The 20,602-nt window shown below is 34.5% G+C and overlaps 1 protein-coding gene across 3 annotated transcripts in view; it reads right to left on the reverse strand.

The window, feature by feature from the left end:
• Positions 1 to 1,198: 1,198 nt before the first annotated feature.
• LOC116432868 (uncharacterized) overlaps positions 1,199 to 20,602 on the reverse strand; it is a 115,376-nt gene continuing 95,972 nt past the window's right edge. For all 3 annotated transcript variants that reach the window (XM_031990314.2, XM_076366055.1, XM_031990315.2), the window contains 5 exons: positions 11,742 to 11,964; positions 7,729 to 7,925; positions 6,750 to 6,967; positions 3,809 to 4,112; positions 1,199 to 2,849 (listed from right to left, as the gene is read on the reverse strand). In XM_031990314.2, the coding sequence (XP_031846174.1) occupies positions 2,329 to 2,849; positions 3,809 to 4,112; positions 6,750 to 6,967; positions 7,729 to 7,925; positions 11,742 to 11,964 (1,463 nt within the window). In that variant the 3' untranslated portion in view covers positions 1,199 to 2,328. The remainder of the gene's footprint in view (positions 2,850 to 3,808; positions 4,113 to 6,749; positions 6,968 to 7,728; positions 7,926 to 11,741; positions 11,965 to 20,602) is intronic.

A 20,602-nucleotide genomic window follows, 5' to 3' on the forward strand; every position in this document is an offset into this window, starting at 1 on the left:
GCCAGCGAACGATGGCTGTGTGGCGCCAAAGTTCTGTGCACGCACTCTTCACGGAGATTTTCTTAACCTGCCCGAAAGAAAAAGCGTTCTCACACTTCCCGCGGGCGGTTCCTCTTCAGAAATGTTTGCAGACTCCAGTGGTGTGTAGGAAATTCATGCTAGCCAACCCACTTTTCCTAGAAATGTAACAGAAGCGCGTACAAAGTACGCGTAACTACCCTTCTTTAAACTTTGATCATCATTTACAAACATTTAATGACAGGCAATATTCAGAATTCTTATAGCTACATATTCGGGCAACTTTCCTCTATTTTTTACGATAAATTTTAATTGCCTATCGTTTCTAGTTTTCACGTAACACTTGTTTCTCTGAAAAATTCGACTGTGTTTACAAAAACCCATTTTTTTCAAAAACTGAACGTGACCTAGCAATTTGGTTTTCGGATTTGTATTTTGGGCAGGGAATTCTATAAGAATCACCTAGTGATTATTACAAGACAAAAGAAGTTTAAATTTGTTCCACAGTGTTATTGTTTTGTTTCCATAAAAATTACTTTACTAAGAACATGTACTTTAATTCTAGTACACCTAGAGTTTAAAAACAGACGTAAAAATGTCGCATCATAGATTGTTTACTTTTTATCTATTTATTTAGAACTGCTTATACATTAGTCTTAAATCTTTCGAATAAATACTGATCAAATATCCAATTATATTATGGCCGTATGTAAAACCAACGTACACTACATAAACTATAACTTCGAATTATACATTAAATATATAACTTTCTTATTAAGAAAGTTTATAATATTCATAATTTTGTTTTATCACTTCAAAACTTCAATATTCCGTATAAATGAATATGTTCAATTAACACATATTCAACTGAACATTTTTTATTGGTTTTATATCTTGAGTCCACTTCAGTCCTGTATTCCCACTTCCCATATACTACGAAACAATTTGTGTAGATTGTATTTTAAAAGTTAGTTATGTTTTATGTCAAATGTTTCAGTGTCGTTTGTTTTTTAGTAGAACATTTTTTTATTATTTATAGTATCCATAATTTTAGTAAAAACTGTTGGTATATTAGTTTAACATTTCAAACATCATTCATTGATAATTCACTCATGTTCAACCTTTTTTATTCCATTAGCAATTTATAGTCACATTTTTATAACATCCCTGTTATAAAAACGAAAAAGTTGTGTGATAGTTCTACATGGCAAATATAGTTTCTACGACTGTCAGATCGTAAAAAATATTAAGTAACCGAGTAATTTTAATCAATAAACACGTTTGACTAACTATATTTTCGATATACAAAAATTTCAGATAATCACATATCCCCATGTTTATAAAAAATACGACTTCACCCGCATATATTTTCTAAGAGATTCACTTTACTACAAATTCATTGTTATTTAAATTATACTCGGTGGAAAAAGCATAACAAGATCAACAAAAAGTAATTTTATTTTTCTCTAAGTTTTCTCATAAACAGAATTGTCTGTCTAACATAACAACGACTGTGATATTTTTAACCATATTCTCTATGATTTTGTGTTTCCACAAATAGGGTAAACGATTTTTTATGGAGCTGGTCAAGATTAGCATTACGTTTTACTAACAAGTTAACAAAAAATCAATACAAAAATATAAGAAAAGAAATTGTCAAAAAGTATTACAATGAAAATATGCATACCGTGGTTACGATAATCTTTTATCGAATAAATGAATAACCAACGTTTCGTATATTTCAATAGGTGAAATTAAATACATAAAAATACTCATTTGTTATAAGAATAATTCCCAATAAAATAAGATCACTTTTCAATGGATTATTTTTATACCAAGAAAATTTTACCCACCAGATAATTTCGATCACTGTACACCACGGACGTTAAAAAAACGTGCAATAAGCTCTAAACAACATCCCGATGTTCATTCCCAATTCTCGAGCTTTACATCAATATTAAATGCATTCCTGCCAAAGAAAAATATTTAACAAAATAAAGTATAATAGTATATTGCTTGAAATATTTGTGTCTTAATCACAGCAACCAGAGAATTTTAATGTCAGACCATGCAAGTACGTGCTCAAAGAAATTGTTTCATATATTGCTCGAGTGTCTTTGGTATCTCGCCATATTCCTTCCACCGAGTATAGGGAATTAACGTTAACGACAATCAGCACCGGAGGATGGTACGGAGTACGAAATGTGTATAAGCACCGGATTCCTTGTGAATGCTATGTATACCTACGATTCTTGGTACTACAGCCATAAAATAAGTCGCCCGTACGAAAAAGAAATGTCTAGGGGAACACTAGCTACTGTAACATGTCTTGCGCACGTCGGCAAGTATTACACTGAAGTCGTCGTCCGCTTTCGACACGTGCTCCATGCTCTGAGATTGCTGAGGTTGCTGTTGTTGCTGTTGCTGCTGGGACGGGTGCTCGGAATACTTCGCCACGTCCATGTTCTGATGATACTGTTCCATCGTGTGGCCGATTCCGACGTTAGAACACCGAGTATCTTTGCTTTGATCGTCAACGATGCACTGAGAGTTCGACATGTCCATCTGGGACTGTTGCGGAGCATAGTAGCGCAAATCGCTGGCGTAATTGTGATTACTGTCGAGCAGATTCTGTGATGACAGGCTGCTGTGAGCCACGCTGGTCGGGTGAGAATATTTGAAATACTTCTCCAGTTGAAGCGACTGTTGCTGATCGTCGTCCGCGGACATCCCCGGATCCATGTGCCCCAGAATTGGATGCTGTTGTCCTGTGTTGGTAGCTTCGGACTGGTACTCTTGGTGGTGGCTCATTTGATACCGGTGCGTCACGCCTGAAGCGAATAGAAAAATTATAACGAATAAACAACCGAATAAAAGGGTGAATAAATAAATTAATGGAAAAGTAAATAAAAAAGTGGATAGAAAAGTGAATAATATATAATAAATAATCATATAATTAAAGCTTGCCAAAGAAAACGTAAGTATTAGAATTCTTAATTAGTCCCTTTACGAGGACATTTTAAATACAATATTAAAATCTTCGAGTGCAAAGGTTTAAATATCTATGATCTGGCGGGAATACTTTAATACAACAATTAAATGCAATTTTCCTTTGTAAGTAGTTATTAATAGTGACAAACGGCGACGTAAGTAACTGTTGTATGTATCGATCAATTTTTTCTTGCTTTTATCTATTCGATGTTGCCAATTATATAATGTGTATACTTTTGTAGTGTATCCCATTTAGAAATAAAAACAAAATATTTTTGACTTACTATATAAGTAATGTATGAGAATATTTTTAGAAAAAAATGTTGGGTACAAAAATACGCGAAATAGAATATTAAACAAATTTTCCGATTATTGAAGGAGGAATTGAGAAACATCCTACGAAAGTGGACCTGATAATATAAAACAATAATCCATGCATCGATAATCAAAAGTAAATATAAGTGTTATTATCCCGCAGTAAATCTTAGCGTTAAAAAACAATACTTATGAAATGATCTATTAGTCCCATGCTTGAAAATTCTTGACCAGCCTTTACGAAACATAATAGGCTTGCCGAGGCAACGCTACAGCTTTCATTAACGGTAATAATATGTGTAGAAACCGCATATAACATATAAAATGAAAAGATTAATAGAAGTCAAAGATAAAAGTGTATACTTGGAAATAAAATCAATGAAACGAGAAATAGGAGAACCGAAGTAAATCTGCATGTCCGTGTTTACTGGCACCTATCCAAGCGTGGCAATCTGTTCGTAAGGAAAAATGAATATAGTATTACCGGAACAACCTTCAGCAGCTCCGCGAAGCCCCATTGATTGTTGTCGGTTGGCACACTGGACAGGATTATAGTTACTCTCAACAGTAGACTGCATGGAATAGTTGGCAGTCTTCGAGGATTGGGTGCTGGTGTAGTGTTGCAACGACTGATCGTGCGGGGATGCGACCGGTGGATAAAAAGTGCCCGTCACAGAGCCAACGTTTTCGAATCCAGAGCGCAATTTGTTACATGACACCATCATTCCGTTCGCTATGCCAACTGCAGCTATGCTCGATGGTTGCCTTTCGAAATTTAGGTAATTCACCTAAAATATAACGAAAATTTCGACTCGGATTATGTTACAGTTATATATATTTACATCTTCGGTCAACCCATTCGCTGCCGGGGAAATTAACCCCTTGCCTTATGACTTTATTACCTTAACTATGATCGATACGACTACTTTATCGTTAACGATTTATTAGGGAAAGAAAGAATTTTGATGTTTATACTATGTGTACGCTTAATTAGTTGATAACAGAAAACTTTAATATTAAATTCGTATTTAAAAAAAAAAAAATCAATAACACTTATATTTAAAATTTTCGTCGCAAGTCTGACACGAGATTATAGGTTAAAGGGTTAAGAACGCCTTGCCCAGTGTGTCAAAAATTGATGTTAAAAAAAACAAAAGTATTTCTTTATTTGTTATAAACAATTCATCATTATTTGTTATTATTTATTTATTTTCTTAAAATTGTCAGTCGTCGAAAGTAGCTGTAAATCGAAACTTACAGCACAAAATACGAGATATCTCGTAGCTAAAGTATTCGATATTCATAAAATTATTGCGTTGTTGAGTACAATTACGCTTTGAGTTTACGAAGTCGTATTATACAAATCGATACAGACATCATCTATGACAGTTGATTGATAAGGTAACAATGAATGCAGAGAACATCATCGATGAATCACATTAAACGTTCGCACATTAGACATATATTATTTTCATAATTTCCTATAAGAAGAAAGGATATGCAGTACTGTTTGAACAATTTTATACCCTCTTCTTTTGCTAAATTTTTGACACTGTTAGAAATAATAGTTTCCAATTTTTTCTACAAAGTATTCAGTACTCAAGTAATTAAGAATTGCGAAATATTGATATTAAATAGAATTATGCAAAAATGATTTTAAATAAAAGAATGTTGTATATTTATTTAGTTATACTTACACTATGTCCACAGTTGAAAGTAACAAACAAATGTGTCTTAAAATACAGAAGATATAGATTCACAGAATCATTAATATTTTCTATTTGGACATTAATAAATTTGTACGTACAATATTTCTAAAAGCATTCAAAATCAACCGTACATCTTATAAACTATTAATTAACCAAAAGTATATAATTCCATTTAAAAACGAAACTCAACCGTCATATTTTTTAAATTAATAACCAGAAAAAGATGTAACTTTAATTAAACATATTTTTTGTACTTCCAATGCTTTAAAAGGTATTCTTTTCAGTTTTAGCCTTCAGAATTTTTTTTTAACGCTAAAACTACCGTACAGTTCAAAGTAACCAGTGTAAAAATGTCTATTTTACGATTATTAAAATTATGAACATGCTTTTGCGAGAAATCGCAAAATAAATTCATGAGGCGCGTCTTACGGTCCAATGTAATAAAAACAATAACGTGGATCATCATTGGTTCACGCTGTGTAAATGGAGAATTACATGAATTTAGCGCGACATTCAATGTAACGGTTTGTACAGGAATCACATGCAATGACGGAAACGTACATACAGTTTCAGACTCGGAATAATTAATGCGGGTCTTATTCGTCAGATAATAAACCATATTTCTGATTTGCTATTACTGAAGGAGATATTAGTAAGTTAAGTGCTTGTGTTTACGACTCTAGGAAAAACCACCTAAGTAGATATACCGGATGAGAATTTTCTTGTACAGTCATATGCTTTTTGTTTATACACTAATGCACAGCTCGAAAGTATATTTCTGTAGATTCAAATTTTACATTGGTAATATTCATTTGTATATGTTCAAATAAACGAGGCTAAAATCCAATTGAAGACATTGCATGAGAATTATGAACGTAAAAAAAGGGAATTCTCAAATTGCCAGAGTTGAGAATTAAAATGCATTTGCTGGAACGTTGGTATTCAATTTTTTATTTTAGAATTACAAACCGACGTAAAAGTAAAGATTGGTAGCAATTTTGTTAAATTTTCATGAGCATACAACAAATTGTAAAGGGAACTATATAAATGGATATCCAGTTACCTGATTGCTACCATATGCATTAACTATTTGTCCTATTATATAAAATAGGATAAAAAATTTCCAATTCACCTATATCCATCTTTATGTCAGAACGCACCAATTAAATAATATTAATTAATTTTCTATTGGAAAACAATATTTAAGTTGAAGCCGCAATAATTGAGTGACATTTAATTTTTGTAACTTCCGTTCGAGAACTTCCCCACGAGTCCGACTCGGTATTGCATGGCAAGGGATTAATAATACCTGTATACGAAATATGTGGTTCTAATGCAAATTGGAGACATGCTAATATCAGTTTCGAAACTCTCGTGCTGCTAACACTAGTATCAAAGACAGTGTACACTCAAGGAGACCTGTCACGTTTAACGACAACGCTTTAAAGTTGTTACTAGAAGTAAATCCTCCCAAAAAGGATGCAAAGTAGCCGTATAAATCATTCTAAGTATCTTCTGAGGCTATGAAAAATGGGAAAATTAAGAGTAAGGGTGTCACGCGAGTTATAGTAAACGTAAAATCATAGTTTACGACTTAATATAAACAGTTCTACATTCCTGACTGGGTCGGCACGACGAGGAGCACATCTGTTATGTTATAGAAACCCATAAGTTCAGTGTCGTTAGCTTTAGACAATAGATCCAAGTGTTACTTACCGATTTTTTATAAGTTAAAGTATCCGTGTAAGCACCAGAATTCTGACACGACGATATGCTAGTACCACCAGCATGACCTGTGTGCAGTTGATTGTCGGTATTCATAAAAGTGTACCGTTTCGTTTGCTCGGCCATTTCGCCGTGCTGTTTCGACGTACCCTCCATCAGATCTCGTTCGGGATCCGGGTTCTGGGTAGACGGTAGATGTGTTCCATCGCCTGATAAAGATTAAAAGACAGTATGATTATAATTTTGTTCGATCCAGTACGTTACGAATTACTATGATCAGCCACTTCAATTAACCTTTCTATTAAGTGAAAATTATTTTTGTAACAACGTCATTTCGACGGGATTAGCACACACGCGCTACCCTTATAATGTTAATTCATCCTGCCGAATATCCCACAGGACAAACTGCAGGGAAAACAAGAAATTAAATGAGAATAAAATAGAAGTTTATGAAATGCGTGATATAAATTATAACACAATTAATACATTGTGCTTAGTTACTTACTGAATATAAACTTATTTCAAGCGTTCATTATTAGTTTTATTTGTCTAATTAAAGTCATATTTGAATATGATATTTAAGTTAACTTATGATATTTAAGTTTCCTCGCGAAAAATATTTATTGAAGTGGTCAGTTTTTATTCAATCCCTGTCTTCATCGATCAATCATTAACCCCTTCTCTTATAATATCGAGTCAGACTTTCCAGACTTTTGGGACACAAAATTTTCAATCGAATTCGACAAATCTAAATGTCATTTATTTATTTTTCATATAAACAAAATACCACGTACCTATTGTTGATTTTTAACCTTTAGAGTAAACGTAGACATAGAATAAGCATCGTTCTCTTTTTCTACTAAACTATTAACGATAAAGTAGTTCTGTCAAGAACGGTGTGAAAGAAATTATAGGACAAGGGGTTAAGAGCGCTGGAAGTTTCTTAATTAATATAAAATGAAAGGCTCACCGTCGGGCTCTGGACTGGCAACTGGAGATATGTCTGGAGTATGAATGATAGGCGTGTAAGGACTCCCATACAAAGAATTGTTCTCCGATTTGTACTCCTGAATACCTTGTTGTTGTTGCTGGTGATATAGAGATGAGATCGGGGAATGGCCACCCCATGGGATCTGAGGAATGCCTTGGTAATTGTCCATTTTGGACCTTGAACAAATATTAACTCACACTTAGCAATGTTTGTAAAACAACATTATTCTAATCACACATTTGCTAGACTATCATTTTGTACTTTTTTCTGAAGCAAATTGAAATGTTTTCGTGTAAGTACGTTTGAATACAGATGCACCGCATATAATAATACAATATTCTGGAAGTTGTGTACTCTTTATCTATCTTAGCACTTAACCAACTGAACGAGGTCTCCCACTTTTTCCTTAGTAACGAATTGCCATTTATCTTGTTTATTTTTTTCTTGTGTTATTTACTTAGTACTGAACTGATAATATTCGCTATTCAGTAAATACCATTCTTGCTATTGTAAAATTCTCAATTAAAGTTAATGAAAAAGGTTATAGTTATAATTTCTTTTAAGCGGTTGGCTAAGTATTAAAATAGAAGTAGAAACACGCCATTCCGTTTGGAAAACATCAATAACCTTAAAATTTCGAAAAATATGACCGCGAGCAATAAGTCCTTTTAATCATAATGTTTGCTCTAATCGGGTAACGACAGTTTACTTTAAAAATGATGTCACGTCATCGAACACATTGGAAATATTTTAAGTTCGGTTGTAGATGACTTACCCTATGTATAAACTGCTCAACTACGTGTAGTATATATTTTAAGGAGTAATTCTACGAGCCGAAACAGGACAAAAATTAAAACTGACGGAACTGCGGTTGCGGCTTCTGTTTTAAATTATTAGCAATTAAAATTCGACAATAGCAACGTGTGAGTCAGGTTCCTGGTGTCTCTCGGACTTTACGTCACTGTCAGCGTTCAAAGTGAGTTGTTTCTTTCTAGTAAGCTGTCTGACGCGTACCACTATTGATACGTTGTCGTCATTTGAAAACGAAACCGAAATCACTGTTCTGTCACTACTGATTCTCGTCTCATTCTGATTCGCATTATCAACTCTTAAAATATTTACAACATACCAGCTTAGATTATTCTGCTGCTAGCGGTTCGATCGAAAATTTTTAAGCTATAATAACACAATTCAAGATGAGTTTTAAGATGGTTGTAATATTTGTTATCACTATTATTATTGTGACATGCATTCCACAATTTTTTCAATTTTATGGTTGAAAATCTTGGTTGCGAAAATATTAAAAATTCTAAAAAGTTCAAAGACATTAAGATTTTGCACTGAAACTTAAAAATGATGTAATTCTTTATATTCTCACAATAGTTTATACTAATTTACACTGTAAAAAGTAATATGCGAATAATATACGCTAATTTATGTTCTTACAAATGTATATTACATCCTGAAATATCTCTCGCGTTTCTAAGGACATGGTTAGTGCAATGGTTGACACTTTTGACCCCCTTATGCGGCTATAACCTTTGAATGACTAGTATACAGGGCAGACCACATAAATGGGACTATAACTTTGCATGTTCCCGTAAATAGCTTCGATATTTATGGGTATATGAAGAATTTGTTTTACTTCTAATGTATAATTGTACACGATGGGCCACGTGAAAGGCATTGACTAATAGCGAACTATATCTTCGTGCACTCATAAACACCGGAAATATAGTTATTCACAAAAGTATCTACCTACCCACTTCTACAGTGTATTTTACGTATTTAACGAATGTTAAAATTGGAATTACTTCGTATAATTTACATTGTCATAAACGTTCATTCGTATAATTTAACTCGTACCCGTCCTCTCTGGCAATTTGGCACATTTTTCCACTAAAATATTCTGTTATTTTGTTATTTATTTAAAAACCTGAGATTTTGTAACTTTTATATTTTTATAATATAATTATTTAGATACTTTTATGATTATGTGTAATATATATATAAATATTATTTATATAATAATATTATTATTATTGGTTACTGGTAAAACATACCACCAAAGAGGTAAGACGTCATAAAAACAATATTTCCGAAAACAAATAGCTTGATGTGTGAATTACCATGGGAATCACCTCATTGGTAATAAAAAGCAATCATATTAATAATTGGACATGAATAAGAATCCGTCATTGAATGCGTAATCCGTCATTAAATAAGCAAACAAATTTTATTTTTGTCTCATTTCATCATTTTGTCAATTCGACGCACAAAGAAATTATTAAGTTGCAAAACTGAGGGTTAAATTAGAATATTTATAATTAAACAATTATATTCAGTTTATTAAAGAAAAAGTATCACCCGATTTGATAAAATAACTTATTCGTGCGAATGAATGGACACTTTTGTGAGTAACTGTATTTACGTGACCCCATTTGAATAGTTCACCATACATAAGTATGTATCGTAACATGTGTCATAAAATGAAAATCGAAGTAAAGTCGTATCCGGCTGTTTTTTTTCCTTTCAGCTTTTTTTTATTCATTGATCTTTGTTCAATGCCGAGTCACTTTTGACCAGAGACCGAATAATACTAGTAACTGATATATATTAAAGATATATGTCGAACTTTTAACTTCTACATTACTTTTTTCTATATAGTGTTGAACAGATATTTCAAACAGAAGTTACAGATCAACAGATCTTTTTAATTGACATTATTTAAGGAATTGAAAGCAACTTTAACTTCAAATGTACCCCAACTTTTCCAAGAAATCTGCTTATCACAATATTAATGTTTTCAGAATAGAAATAAAAAATATAAATTTTGTCTCCATTGAGGATTCGTTTAGGTATATTGTCCATTTACTGACGTTAGCTCGCCTGGAAAAAATTTACTGCAAAAAGTTCTACCATCGATTACATCTTTACTATCTCATTTGGAAACAACAGGCAATTATCTGCGGTTCACTGTAAGCAAACACACCGCCAACCTTTTTATTGTATGACGAATGTCCCGTCCTAAATCGTATCCTTCTAATAATTGAAACGTTTGCCGGAAGAACGAGACAACTCCATTTTCAAATTATTTTAGTAAACCAAAGAATATCAATTGAAAATCGGGTACTGCTTCAAATGTTCTGTAAGTTTATGGTCAACTAATGTTTGTGTTAATAAACTTATACACTGAGCATAAAACCTATATCTTTCTTATTATTCCAATAAATATAATTTCAATATTGAAGCTAGAATCTTTTTGTGCTAAGCTTGAAAAAAATGAAGTAAATGTCAACTGAAGAAACAAAATTTAAAATGAGACTATGTAACAAGAATAAATAAATAAAAATAATACATATGAAACATATTATTACGTAACATAAATATAATATTAATATATATAATTTACCAATAATAATAACAAATTACCTAAACCTAATTTCCCTTCATGCCACATAAAAGATCACATCTTCAACCCCTTGCCCTACTTCTTCCACGACCGTGCTCGATAATGTTACTCTCATTAATAATTTATCAAACGAAAGAAAGAAATTTGATATTCAATGTACAATTATGTAATATACACTTTACGATATATAAACATTCACCTAACATTTAATTCACATTAAACAAAAGTAACACTTAGATTTACCAAATACAGTTCAAAACGTCCATCGCTTACACGATGTAACAGAACAAGGGATTAACATTGAAATTACATAACGAAAATACACATCAAAAATGGAGCTGTCCACTTCTCGCAGCGAGCCCTTCGATTCGGTTCGCGAGTGGCAACCGTAACAAATTAACCGCAACCGTCATCGCATTTACAAGGTAGCCCCGCAAAATCTACATCGTACGAAATTAATCTGGATACCACGCTGGCCTGGCCCGCGCCGTGCACCTTGTGCCCGGCGATTAATTCGCCGGTCGTGGCCGGATGATCTTGAAAAATCGACACGAAGCGGCTGAGAGGAATATCGACTTACATGGAATGATGAATCGTGGTACCGGCAGGGTTGGACCTATTGCCCGCGGTGTTGGTCGCGGACGGCGGCGAGGACGGTGCCCCTGGGGCCCGTTTCGCGTGTTTCCTGCGCCGCGGCCTGTACTTGTAGTTCGGATGTTCCTGCATGTGTATGACCCTCAGCCTCTCGGCTTCCTCGACGTACGGCCTTCTGTCCTGCGGGGTCAACCCTCGCCATTTCTTTCCTGAAATACACCCGACCTGTCCGTTAGCGGCCGAACGTTTTGCTATTTTTCAGTGGGCACAGTGGGAAGATATCGATGTTTCTGCAGCCAAAAATCAGTTCTTCGGATTTCTTGGAGAAATGAAATGATTTGTTGAATTAAGAACGAAGTGACTGTTAATCATGAACGTAATAAGTTTCTTAAGAAGTAACGAGTATATGAAAATAAGTAATAATAAATGTTGAGAGTAAATCGTATGATTATGCAGTTCAACTAGCTGGTGATAGCAATAGTTTTGTATAATTATTATTGATTATTATTTTGTAAATAGTATAAATACATAAGATAATTATTAGCTTTTTGTGGAGTTACCAAAGAACATTTTGTTATTCCTAGAAGATCAGTTCGTCTGCGTTTGTTCAAACTTACTGGTTAACTCTTTAGATCCTAAATGAACAAATATTTTTGATCATGGAACCTGAAGGGTTAACCAGTAAGTTTGAATAATCGTAGATGAGCTGATCTGCTAGTAATAACGAAATGTTTTTCGGTAACTCCACAAAAATATGATGATTGTCTTAGATACCTTTAGATGATAATAAGTAATAATAATTTAGGATTGTTACCACCAGTTAATTAAATTACATAATTATATGATTTACCATCAATATTTACTATTACTTGTACTCGTGTATTTATTATTTTTTAAGAAACTTATTATGTTTATTATTAGCAGATATTTCGTTTTTAATTCAACGAATCTTTTCATTTCTTCAAGAAATCCGAAAAATTAATTTTTGGCAACAGAGACATCGATATCTTCCCACTGTGTGCCGTTGCGTTACCGCGATAGTAGCGGTAAATGGTCGCAGCGTGTTCGTGCTTACCGGTGTTCCTGAATTCAGGGGGCAGCGTGAAAGACAAGAAAGATTAGATGAGTAACGGGAGATCTTCGAAGCTTATCGATAGGCGAAGAATTCGAGAAATTCCAGGGAAATGTGTACGAAAAGATGGAAAATTGCATTTGGCGACATTTTTGTCGGTATTTTATAGATTTTATTATTTAACATGAGCTAAATGCGAATACTTGGTAAAATGAGTCTCAACAAGTTTAAAACATGACAGTCTACAACCATTTTCTAAGAACTTTTTGAACACTCCTCGTGTAAGATTACATATGAAAATATTGCAATATTCTTATACCTTAGTTTAATCCTTTTCAACCCTTGGCACACCGAACTAAAATAATTTCTATTCTTCACCAAGTGGGATTTTATTGTTACTTCATTTTGTTTTATATTTTTTTCTTATTTTCACATGTTTAATTAAGTTAATGACAGTTACAAAAATAGTTGTGTGTCTTGTAAAAAAAGTACGCTGCAGCAATTAATAATAAAGAAAATCATACATTGCCACTCCTGAGTGATTCTACATCGTTTGTGAAGAATTAACACTGAAATTGGCATGCTAATTGAAATTACTGCCTTTAATTTTCTTGCGACTACTAGCACCATAAAAGCGTTAAATATTTAAAATGATATAAGAAATCGTTACTTACACGGTATAACCAATATCGGTAAAAACATGAAAAAATGTATCTACATTCATAATTATTATAAGAAGTACATACCAATAATATTAAATACTCGGTAATTCTAGCGTTAAATTATTTGTGTCCGATATATTTAAATTTCTGCTTGCAATTTTAAACGACAAATGCGGCCGTAGCCCGGGATATTTCACGGAAAATAGTTTTACCGTTATGATCGCAGGTCGGGATATTCTGATGTATTAGAATAATGTATGATACGAAATAATACCTATTATTAGATTACGATAACACGTTTAATAAAATTTATAGGCTTTCAGGCAATAATTGATTGAGTCTATGCTCCTTGATGCGTGAAAGATGGTTATTGGTAACATTAACCCTGATATTAAAATGGTAGTATATACAATGTATGCACACAGTTATGGACTACTGATTTGAACTGTTTGTCTGAGAACTGGGGGCTGATCGACTTTCACATAGTGTAACGTAGATACCAACTTTTACAGGACCAATAGGAAAGAATTAAGCCTCTGCAATGCATTAAGTCGGCCAAAAAGTCTCGTCGTACTTTCAAATAAGCTTTAAAGAGAAGTTTCACCTTGTTAAGTTAAACTTCGCCGAATTACACATTGGCCATTTTATTTGGGAACTGTTTTTATTACTTCCTTTTAGTTTATTTATTTTAAATATTGATTCGTACAATAAAATATAAACGCTATTATCTGACTACAGTCACGACAAAGTTCAAAGCAAATTTCTTAATAAAAGAAATTCTTGCTGCGAAGATTCCGACGGAATGAAGTAGTAAACTTTATTTCATTGTTATAGCTAGGTGATTATTTAATAAATTATACCAGAAGATATAAATATTTTGAAATAGATAAATTTCATGTTAACCAATTCGGAGAGACACAAAAGACAATATCAAACGAAACAGCTGTTATCGATTCATGAAACAAACAATTCTTGAGTTTTTAACGAATAAAATAATACTTTTATTGAATACACAAAACGCAAATAGCACAAACCACTTCACATATAAACGAAGAATATAACTCAATAACAAAATCGTTACCCGAACAGTAAACAAAACGCGATATGTCAAATACGCCGATATATAAGCCAACAAATGGATTAACTCCGCAAAACAAACAGTAGAGAAAAATGATGCAATAGTTGATGATGCAAAATGATGCAATACATAGATTTTTAAAATTCCCCTTTAACACGTTCCGCGCGGGACCATTTTGTTAAGACTTTCCGTTCAGGCCGTGTGGGGCGTATACGACCCTCACTTTTATAATCAATTAAAATTAAATAAACGCAGTATTCATGATATTAAAATACCTGTCTTCGACTCTACACTAAATTTTGAAAAAGTTCTTCGTTTTTCAATGAGAATTCATTTTCGGTCTGAACGGAAAATTCAGCGTGAATCATATACTCCCCACGCGGCACGGAACGTGTTAAACAGAGAATTAAATAACTACTATGGAAAGTATTTTTCATGGTGCCCCGTACGCGGCATCCAAAATCCTAAACCCGATAACCCATCGTTTCCTAGTGTCCATTGTTGCACGCGTAAACGGATGCGAGACGCGGAGGAAGTATCGCGAGCGTTATTTCGCGGATCGATAGAAAAGCTGCAATCCGGCCGAGCGATTGGCCATCGATGTTCTTAATTCATCCTACGAGACTGGCCCCTAATTGCCCCTCGGTGCTCGCCGAGGAAGCGGAAAAATGGTCGGGGGAGCGCAGTAGATACGAATTACAGGAGGGCTTGGCCGGCCGGAGACGACGATGGAATCTGCCTCAGTTGCGTTCAATATGCCAGTATGGTAGGCCAGAATATCATTAAGCAAGGATAAGGGTTAATACGAACGTAAGCTGTTCACGACAAGAACGAAAAACTTGAGCGAGGCGGATGTATATGGTGTGCCGTACATATGTACACGGGATCGGCGTACATACAACACTATACACAGGGTCCCGTATAGGTACATAGGTGCATGGGGGCGTAGATATGGGTGCGCCCGTGCCTTTAGCCAGCCACAAGGCACGAACCATTATTTCATATTTCATTTTGTATATTTCAACTCTGGAGGAGACGCTAACCCGAAGGACTCCGCCGGAAGGGGAGGAAGAAAATAAGAGGAAACGAAACGGGTGGAGAGGAAAGGTGAAAAAAAGAACGGCAAGAAAAAAGAGGAAGGTCCTCTCGGTCCTCTATCTTCCCTGGAACTTCATTTTTATCGCGTAAAGTCGCTTGTTTCCCTTGCGTGTTGTTGTTGGACCGTTTTTGCACTCGTTTAGGGTTATTAGGTTTGGTAGAGGGTTGTGGGAGATTGAAGAAGGATCGAATGAATCGAAATGATCCATTGGAGATTTGTTGAAAACGTTGGTAAAGAGGGTTTTACTTAAGGATGACGTTTCGAGAAGAAATGTTTCGAAGGTGGTTGGATGTTATTGGATTTTGGAGAGGTTAGATGAAACTGCATTTGTGATATGGAAGAATAAAATGTGTTTTATTAAACGATTATTAAATGAGAGTAAATTGAGAGAAATGGTATGGTAAGGTGGAGGTTATTTTTAGGTCGAATAGGACGATTGCCGAGTAATCCACGAAAATAAGTAGAAATATTCGAAAATAAGATTATTTCAGAATATTTAAAAATAAGAGAATTGGAATATTCTATTCTGGTTAAAATTAAGAGAGAGGATTAAATCATTTTTTGTTTGGCAAATTAATAAGAATCGTCGTTGAATCAGTTTAAAAATACTTCTTACACTTTACAACGTTCCTTAGAGATTATTACAAAAGGTATGTTTACTTAATGTTTACAATTTTGTTTGTTCCTGGTACTGCTGGATGAACATAAGTAAGGTAACAGCAAGCTAATTAATTTTTAATTGCTATTTACTAAAGAACTCAATTAAATATTCAACGATACGACATTTTACTATTGACACATGAATATATCAGCTTTAGAAATTAATTTGGTGTTTCCTAATTTAATCAATCATCAAACAATTTACAATGTAAACGTTTTCCAGCTATTCTGCAATCTTCGATCTGCTTCAAACATAAAACAAAACCGTCGAAAGTAATGGCGAACATTTCGAGGATTAAAATAGGCGGTAAACTTATTTTGGAAAGCTACCAAATGAAATTTCGTTCGTAAATTAATGGCACATTCTGTCAATCGCATTTCAGCACGTTTTATATCTACTCTTTCGATCAGCGCTACATTGACTCTACTCTATCGCTTATATAACGAGCATTTCACCTCGCTAGTTGAGAGATAATATACTCTTAGTAATTAAAGAAAAAGTTAGGTTATACAAAAAAAATGGTAATGTCTGTTTCAAGGAACTAGCCTTGTTTCACTAGACAATGACTCCTACGAGTAATAAACAGAGGTTTGCAATGAAATTCCAACAGGCAATAAAAAACTAATGCTTCAACAAAGTATATAATTACTGGTCTAGTTTTCTATGGGTACGTTCAAATGTTTCGTGTTCAGAATCATCAAGCTGATTCAACGTTAAAGGAATAATTATCGTTTAAAACGATTCGACATTAAAGGAATAGTTAAATAATAAAAAGAAAGATTTTACATCCACATTAATTTAAAATATATACGTAATTTACAATATAATTAACATTAAATTTAGGTAGATGTACGCGCACGGATTCTGGTATAGAGATCGATGAAAAATAAAATCTTACCGTCAATGATTTTATGAAGTTGAAAATAAAATATAAATCCAGTGTAAAAATTTTGTTCCATTACTTAAATTACTATTATTTCATAGCTATCAATTTATTGAAATTATTTATAATTATTATTACTGTTGGAATTATTTGAATTTACTATCAGATTTTTCTTTTTACTTCAATTATATATTATGCGCTCTAAGGAATTAACGATTAATATCGTCGAACGATTTAAACCATAATCCATCAGGTTATAAACAAGTTCAAAACAACTGACTCAATCTGTGTTTATAAAATCTTGAAAACTATGATATCATGAAGCAAATTCGAGATAAATATTTCGAAAATATTATAATACAAAATACATTTTACAATAAAATATAAATCTTTGTTGTATCTCAAGTTCTTCTCGTCTCATTTTAATGAAAAAATCTATCATTCTAACCGAAACGGTTTTCACACAAGTTCAATAATAAAATGTGAAAACATGATCAGCGAAAAAAGAGAATGAAATATAAAAATAGAAGAATCCACAATTCTCCTTACTTTCAAATTCCTCTCGACTCATCCTCGGAACATTTTACCCTCGTCAGTCTTTTCCATTTGGTTCTACGTGTTTCGTAGAAAGAGTGAAGTCATCCAGAGGACGACGTCGAAAACGAGGGAAGAAGAAAGTCGACCGCAGAGGATGGAAGGGAAAGGAGACGACACCCGAAACATTTTGGCTAACAATAAGTAAACCTAATATAATATTCCTGGGCGCGCTTCATGGTGATCTAGCTGGCAGTGATTCATCATCACACCCGCGCACTGCTTCCCACCATGACGTCCTCGTTAAGTATTCTAATGGTTGCCATGTATCTCTAATTTACCCTGCTCTCAACCCTGGTCAGACGACTTCATTAATTTCAATGTTTCAGTTAAAAGCGGCCGCAGAATGGATACAAAATATATCTCCGGCTTATTGGATTAACTGTCAAGTAGTAGTTTTGAGGCACTTTAACACTAGGTTTACAGATATTTATAGTACGATTTATTTTCTACTGCTCCTAGGAAAATTCATGTTCGTTCAGTCGGATTTTCGAAGTTAGTTTAGAAATAGATAATTGAGGTACATAATAGTGTAATTGCATCGATCGAAATCAACGTAAAAATTTACCAAATGATGTTCGTAAAACTCGATATGCCTGAAATTGACATACCAACTTAGTTTATATACTAAATATAAATATGAAAACGTACTTCACAAATTAAGCATGCTCTCGTTGGAAAACCATAGGACCATTGCCGATCTGATATTTTTATATAATATTATCAATAATACCATCTGTCGGCCCATTCTTCTACAATGCATTAATTTCAACGCTAACGTAAGATCCACTCTAAAGCCACTAATTTTTAGATCGACTTTTTTAGAAGCAATCTGGAATTTTTTAATGCGACAGACAGAACGTGTACAGAAGCTAATAGATTTAGTAACAAAATTGATATATTTCCTGGAAATTTAAATAGCTTTAAACGCTACACAAAAAAAATGATTTCCTGGGTGAAATTTCAAATTTAATTCTTCACTTATTATTACTTTATTATCTATTGGATAGTATTGTAAAATTCTATGTCTAAAATTCTATATAAAATTCTATAATAAATAAATTAATAAATAACAAAAGAAACAATAAACAAAGTGAACAGCAACGCGTTGGTAAGAGGAAACTAAGAGATCTCCCCATTCGGTTGGCGAACACGACAAAACATCGGTATCATCACAATGACAAATTCGACAGGCGAAGGAAGACCGCCAGCCGATCAGTCCCACAAAAACTCGATGTGCAACTCGATGCAAATTGGGTAGCTTATCCTCGCAGCCTAATCTGCCGCAGCGGTGCAAGGTTCAAGCGACACGCGAATTCTCCGAAGCGTGATAAATTAACGCCGCCGGCTAAAGATGGCGACAAATTACGGGCTGTGACTCGATATTGGCCAACCACGTGGCCAATCGGCGAGGATCGCTCGTGCCGAAATGCCTTTTTCTATCTGTCAACCGGCCGGCCGGCTCTCCCCGGCCTCTGACATTTTCCAGAAAGCTCGTAAGTTCCGCCAGCTAATTAACGATTCCGCGCGTGATTTACGCACGCCGACTGCTGCGGCTAATTCAGCCGGCTGATCGCCGATTAAACGCCGTTTCCTCGATGCGCCGCGCCGCGCCGCGCCGCTGCGCGCCAAGCCGAGCCGCTCGCGCACCCCTCCCGGCACTCCGGGAATTCCGTTACGCTCGCGGATGCAGCGTCCCTGGAACGTGACATTTCCAGAATCGAGCGAGAAACTTCGCGCTCGGCATTTAGAATACCATCGGGAATTAGTTACTGCTCGCGGTACGAACTCGCTCCCCCACCAGCTCGGGGTTTAATAGCGTGTAGAATGCGAGGATAAGCATTTTTTTTCTACGGCGCGCGGAATACTTCCCGCGGTTCCCACCCCCTCGGCGAACCGATTCGACTTTGTTTCGGGGAAATAATTTTCGCTGTAATTAATCTCCTGCGCTGGAAATGAATTCAGAGCTTCGACAGAGTCTTGTGCGAAGAATTTCGTTTTTACATATTTCACGCGGATATGTAGACTAATTCTGTTTATTAATCGTTTTACATAGAATGTTACATTTCGAAATAATCTAGCACGTGTAATGCAACAGAACTATCGATGCGTGTCGAACGTCATTGGTAATTTTCGAACAAAAACAGTGGCGAGCGGCGCGGTCGCGCTTCTTTCGTTTCACCTCGGAAACTGAATTACGATTTTCTGTTTGTGCATAAAGAAGGTGCGAATAGTGCGATCGCTCCACATTTTTTCGTGTCTAAGCAGCTAATAACTGAAATAAAAATAATCAAAGGGAGACAAATAAATAGGCTTAATCTGATTCTATGAACTGATAGGCTAGCACTTTTAGGCAGCGTAACGGTCGGCAATCGCGCCGCTTGAGACTCAAACGGTAAACCAGCTGCTAACTGCGTTTGACGAGTGTACGCTTCATTGTTTGATTTTATTGCGTGCACAATGAGAGATTTTTCAAACTGAATTCCACAGTTAACGGATTGAACCATTCGCTAACAGTGTTTGTTTCAGTAGCAGCCTCCACGGTAATAATATTAGTACTTACGTATTATACGTACTAAATATCTTCGTTTTTGAGGAATAAAATATTAAACGTTTGTGGACAGAGGTTTTTAAAAGCATTAGAAATCTTTTCCAAAGACAAAATTAAATATGTAAGGTTGTTTTTATATTTCTGTTCAAGTTGTTAGTTGTATGGTAGGAAGTAATGGCGTGAGAATTACTGCTGAATAGATAATTCGATAATTCAGTTAAATAGATGTAGAAGTTTTATTAAACTG

Source organism: Nomia melanderi, chromosome 3 (genome assembly GCF_051020985.1).
Source record: "Nomia melanderi isolate GNS246 chromosome 3, iyNomMela1, whole genome shotgun sequence".
Classification (NCBI taxonomy): Eukaryota; Metazoa; Arthropoda; class Insecta; order Hymenoptera; family Halictidae; genus Nomia; species Nomia melanderi.